The sequence below is a fragment of the Charadrius vociferus genome, unplaced genomic scaffold, assembly GCF_000708025.1.
Source record: "Charadrius vociferus isolate BGI_N301 unplaced genomic scaffold, ASM70802v2 scaffold824, whole genome shotgun sequence".
NCBI classification, from domain to species: domain Eukaryota; kingdom Metazoa; phylum Chordata; class Aves; order Charadriiformes; family Charadriidae; genus Charadrius; species Charadrius vociferus.
In genome coordinates, this window is record NW_009647956.1 from 236656 (window position 1) to 242707 (window position 6052).

At 48.7% G+C, this 6052-nt stretch overlaps 1 protein-coding gene across 1 annotated transcript in view; it reads left to right on the top strand.

Annotated features, from left to right (window-relative positions):
- HDAC8 (histone deacetylase 8) overlaps nucleotides 1–5211 on the top strand; it is a 43315-nt gene extending 38104 nt beyond the window's left edge. The window contains exons 9-10 of the mRNA XM_009883438.1: nucleotides 3720–3825; nucleotides 5189–5211. Coding sequence (XP_009881740.1) covers nucleotides 3720–3825; nucleotides 5189–5211 — 129 coding nt within the window. The remainder of the gene's footprint in view (nucleotides 1–3719; nucleotides 3826–5188) is intronic.
- Nucleotides 5212–6052: the final 841 nt, after the last annotated feature.

The following is a 6052-nucleotide window of genomic DNA, read 5'->3' on the forward strand; positions in this document are numbered from 1 at the left end:
CACGTCAGCCCACTGAGTGCTCCGGGAAGCAACTTGCTGCTGTTGTACTCCTGCGCTTTCTATGAGGGGACCTGAGTTTGTTAAAGTCAAACAGCTCTTTGCAAGCTGCTTGTGGAAGGGATGAGCCAGCTTGGGAGTTGACATCCAAAGTCATCTTTTTTGCTGCCTGGCTTCTCTTCATGGCTGTGCTTTACAACAAAGATATCTGGAAGCCCAGTCTTTGCTGGTCACAGTTGTCAGAGCAGAAGACAGTAAGATGGTTGATGGCAAATACAGCATTTGGAAGACACGGTTTGGAGTAATACTTGTATACCATCCTCGAGAGGTTGAGAAACCATCCCATTTCTCTGTGATTAAGGATGAGACGTCCTCATCCTGCATTAATCCTGCAGAGCTTCCTAACAGAAACTCCCAGAGCTACAGCTGTGACTGGTTTTGCTTATTTTTAGAGTCCTTCTCACCAGTATAGTTTACCCTCTGTAATCTTTCCACGAGATGCTCCAGGCTGCCTGCATTGTGCTGTTGGGATGGGTTGGCATATTTGAGGTAAACTAGGGGAAGCAGATTTGGCGGGGCGAAAAGTCGTGAAGGAGAATTGGTTTGGAGGCTACTGGGTATGAAATACTTACACAGCTATGAGATAATCTGAAGGGGAAAGAACATGTGCTTTCTGTGTATGTGTACCTACGTATTTGTGCGCACATGGGGCTGATGTCTTTTTGTCAGATTCTGCTGCTTCTGGCAAAGAACCACTAATGGTTTAATAGCTTATCGGTGCCTGTGCACAGAAACAAAGGCTGGTACTTCCTGATTTTGTATTATCTTTGCTTTAAATAGGAATTCCCATTCTGATTAACATGAAACCTGGAAACTGAGCTGTCAGACCAGTCAGCTTTTTGAGAACAGTGCAGAATTCCTGACTGAGCAGCTTGAGGGCAGTCCAGGCACTGCTTTCCTGCTGTACAGCCCCAGCGCTCTGCTTCCCTCCTGAAGGAAACTCATGAGAGTGCGTGGTCTGGGACAGGTCATGGCTGAAGCACTGCACTGTGAAGTGGCTAGGTTGTGCTGCTCTTGATGTATTTCAGCCAGGTTTGGCATGCTTTTTCAGTGATGACGGGCCAAATTCTACCCAGTTATATTCAGCGCTTTGCTGCTTTTCCAGCATTGAGAGGTTTGGGGATGTTCTTTACAGCTCCGTATCTTGGAATCAAGTTACTATGACAGGAAGTCAATATTCAGAAACATGGAGGTCTTTTGGTGGTTCTTTTTTGTTCATGAGTTTGTAGAGAAGGGCTTGAAAACGAGATGGCTGTGGTCTTGACATCCAGAAAGCATTTGACTGAGCAGCAGTGGAATGGTGTTTAAATAGTCTTAGGATGTCTAGAAGGACCAACACAGAATTTCTTTGAACATCCCGTGCTGATGGTGCAGTGGGTCATGGTCCCCCTGCAGCAGTATCCACCAATGAACTGTTTGGACTAAAATCAGGAACAAAATTTAGACTTTTATAAGATGCCTAATTTTTTGCTATTGGCATAGTACTTGTTGTCAGATTTGGCATTATTCAGTAGAAAATATCCTTCCCCTTTAAGAACATTATTGTTTTAGACTTTTTATTTCTCCTTGCCTTTTCCTTTCTTTGTTTCTCACCCTTTTTCCTGGTCTCTATGCCTACTCTTTTCTTCCTCCAGCACTTCTTTCCCTGCAGTCATCCCACATTCCCATCGCCAAACCATTACTCCCGCCCTTTTTCAGACCACCAAAGCACTCTGTAGTCGTGCTACAGCACTGGGCACTGCTCCTTTCTCTGGGACATCCTGCTAGTGGGAGGGAAGACATTTCCAGTCCCAGGTATGCCTCCCTCTGGTTTAAACTTCAGCTCCTTTTGGCCTGCTCAGGGCGTTAGGATTGTGCATCGGACGTTTGTGATTCTCTCAGTTTTGACATGCCTGAGTTTTAAAAGGGGGTGGTTGTGAGTTTCCATGTGAGCTGCTGATTAAGGAGAGGATTTTTAGCTTTCCCTGCGAGTCATGGTTTTCAACGCTGGGGGTTTTTATCCCTGAAAATGACAGGGTTTTTTCAGGGATGAAAAAGATAGGTTTTCCCCTGCTACAAATAAATGGGTGAGTAGTGCAGGCATTTTGTTGCTGAAGCCCAAGCTTGCCTGCTTGTAACATCCTCCTTGTTCTGAGAGATGAGGAAACAGAACAATTTTTTTCTGAAGCACTGAAAACCACCTCTTGAATCCCCTCCAGGCTGCCAGAGAGTGGATAGAAGGTGCTTGTACGAATGGCTCTTTTGTACTATCGTCGGAAATATTAAGGCTTAAGCCTCCCACTTCAAGGAGAATACTGACATTACTGGTTTGTTCTGGTGGATTTGCCTCTCTGGGTCCCTGTGGTGGGTCAAAACTCAGCTGATTCCCAGGTGCTGCTTGTTGCTTTTGTCAATTGATGAGTGGTTGAAGGAGTTTCTTTTGTTAGTGCTTCCTAGTGGGGGAAGCCTTGGAGAAATCCAGGTAGACAATGTCCGCTGCTTGCCCCGCATCAACTGAGCAGGTTACTTTGTCGTAGAAGGCAATCAGGTTTGTCGAGCACGATTTGCCCTTGGTGAATCTGTGCCGGCTTTTCCCAATCATGTGCTTCATTTGACTTGTGGTAGCCCCCAGGAGGATTCGTTCCATAACTTTCTCAGGGGCTGAAGTAGGACTGATGGGCCTATAATTTCCTGGATCCTCCTTTAAGCCCTTCTTGTAGATGGAGGTGACATTAGCCTTCTTCCAGTCCTCTGGGATGTCCCTTGATCTCCACAACTTCTCAAAGGTTATGGAGAGTGGACTCACCATGATGTCAGCCAGCTTTCTTAACACCCTTGGGTGGATAATGTCAGGGGTAGATGTTGGTCTTGGGTTGCCAGATATGCCACCTCCAATCTCACCCTTAAAGAAAACCTCAGCCCTGTTCATCATTAATCACTTGGGAGATGATAATGCTGTGAATTTCCCTATTTTTGATATAATAGCTTTAAGTCTGGACTACCTTTCCATGGGGTGAGGCTCTCCAGGGGTAGCAACAGGACCAACTGCAACTTCACTGCTGAATTTTTAACCTGGTGCATCTGCTTCTTTGCTCAGCGCTGCGTGCTCTTGAAATAAAACTGCTGGCAATAATTTGTGATTCTGCATCATCGTGTAGAGCCCATGTGCTGCAGATTTTCTCATTCAGGCTCAGTTGCACACTATTGGAGCACTCAGCCAGGAGATACACATTATTAACCTTGAAGCACACTGATTTTTCTCCTTCCAGGTGTTTCACAGTCATGTCAATGCAGCACTGTGCAAGGGCAGCAGGGAGCCGAAAGGAAGGATATCTGATAGGCAGCACTTGAATTTTGTTCTTAAAAAAATCAGGTTTGCAGGTAACCATGTATAAAACGAGTGTCAACAGCTTTCCCAAATAAAGCATTGGCATAGACATGAGACTGCTTTTGGCTGCACCACTGAGCTCTGCTTCCCAAGCCCTTGAACTGGTAGCGGTTGCAAACTTCAGGTGGACACAGACAGTGCAGAAGTACCTCTTTGATGTAGTTAAGCTACATACACCCTTCAGACAGAGAAAATGTTTTTGCCTTTTTACAAACAGGTACCCATGGGGAGCCCTCCCTCCCGCCTCAGCCAGCCAGAGACCTCTCTGCTGACTCTCCTCTCCTCTTCCCTGCAGTTCTTCACAGAATATGGTCCTGATTACGTGCTGGAGATCACACCGAGCTGCAGACCAGACCGCAATGAGCCACAGAGAATTCAAGAAATTCTTAACTCTATTAAAGGTGAGTTGTCCAAGCGAACACTCCTGCTTCGGGCTTACAAGTCTTTTTAGAGCGAGCTTCAGGAAAGCTCGTTGGGGTCTTTCTTGCTGACCAGAAAGATGAACCACATTTACTTGACTGCTCATCGTGTACAACGTCATCCTCCTGCTTCACTTGGGATTCTCAGTGTTAGTAGCACATCAGCTTACGGCTGTGGGTCCCTGTTAGCAAAAATTGCCATTGCCTTTCCTCTGGCTGGGCAGAGGAGCACGGGGCCCTGTCCTTATTAGATTCATAGCACAGCCTCGGTTGTAAGGGACTTCAAAGATCATCCGATCCAACCTTTCCTGCGAAAGGGAGCCTAGATGAGATTGCCTAGCACCTTGTCCTGTTGCATCTTGAAAACTAGCAGTGGGGACTCTGCCACGTCTCTGGGGAGGTTGTTACAGTGGTTGATTGTTAGACTGTCTGGAGCTGGGGGTTAACATTTGGATGCAGGAGGACCTGCAGGCTGTGTGGGGCTGAATGAGCAGCAGATGCTTCCAGGGGGTCTGTTCCAGCTGCTGCTCGTGTGTGGTTTTCATTCCCTTTCGTATCACAGTGTCTGAGTTCAGGAGAGGAGAGCTCATGTATTTAGCCCTTCCCCTGCACCACAGTTAACTTTTCAGTTCCCCAGCCTCATTTTTTCGCAGCCTCTCCAGTGACCGGCCCAGTTTTGTCCTCCTAGCCACACTTCCCAGTTGCTGATAGTCCCGTTACCACAGTTTGGTGAGCTACCACTTCCTACACATACGCTTGTCACCCGTTACAAGCCTGACATATTTTACCTTCCTCTGCCTCTTTGGTTTAAATCTCCATTCGTTTCATCGAAAGTCCAAGTTCTGCATGTTTATGCCATAAGCTCACATCCTCCTCCTGCATGCAAGTTTGGTCGGAGCTTGTCAGTTAGTCAACCCTGCAACGCAAAAATATCCCTGGCACACAGTTGGCCCTGGCACAAGTATTTTCTCCAAGGGAGGGACCTATGCTGTGCACTCCTGGCAGTGCACCCAGCCCTCAGGAAGGACAAGGCAGCAAGGAGTGAGCGTGTGCCCCTCCGGTGCCGGTCCACGAGCCCCGAACCAGTGGTCAGCCTGCAGGAGACACTCACAGCAGAAGCGGTGGCAGGGTCTCCCTTTGGTAGTTCCCCAAGTTTGGCTGGGAGGAGGGCAGCAGCCTCTGCAGAGGGAGCAAGGGGCCTGCGGGGACCGGGGTCTGCGCCCAGGCTGGGATTCCTGTATCACTGCCCAGTCTGTCAGGCATAAGGATAGCACCCCTGGCCGGGCCACTCTGTCAGGCTGAAATATCAGTGGAAATATCCTTTTCTGCCTCCTGTTATTTGCAGGGAATCTGAAGCATGTTGTTTAGCAGAGGAGGAAGGCTCAGGTTTCTGCAAGAGCATTTCCTGCAGGGAAGACAGCGTGTTTGTGTGAGCAGCTGGAGAAATTTGTGGCTGCCGGGGAAATTTGGAAGAAATTACTGTTGCTTGGTTGATTGTTTTCACTTTAAAGAAGAGAAGCTGCTGTGCACCACGAGCACCATGGCTCTCCCCAGGCAGGAGTGTGAGACCTCCAGCCACAGCCCTCAGTGCTGGCAGAGCCTCCCTTGCTCCTTTCTCTTTCCTTTTTTAACACCAGAGTTTATTCTCACAACTGGTTTTAAACATTTTTTAAGAGAGGGGCTGCTCAGAGCTCTGAACCCTCCCCAGCTGGAGCCCGCGCCGTGTTGCCCTCCTGGCAGGAGCACGGCCTCTGAGCTGCCCACCCAGGGAGCGGTGCCGGGGGCCAGCTGGGGCGCAGGGCAGGGGCTGTGCCTCTTACCCACGAAAAGGCACAGCCATTGTGTTTTTCACTGGGATTTTTTTTTTAAATAAAGTATTTGAAATACTCCTCCAGCTGTTTCCTTTCTTCCTGCACCCACCCTGCCTTGCCACTGCTCTTTTCCACAGCAGTTCACGTGTTCAGTGAAGGTCCAGCCAATGTTGAAAAGCAAAGATCTTCAGGTTTGTATGTGCCCTTCCAGCCCCATCACACAAGGCAGCACAGACCCCATGGGCAATGGGTGGGCTTCTGGAATACTGTGTGGAGGGGCCAGACCCGAGGGATGCTCTCCAGAGTGTTGAGGGAGGTGCAGGGCAGGGTGGCAGCTCCTGTCCTGGGAGATCTCGGGTGAACCTCCAGGTGTCCCAGCCCCCCGTGAGAGCTGCCAC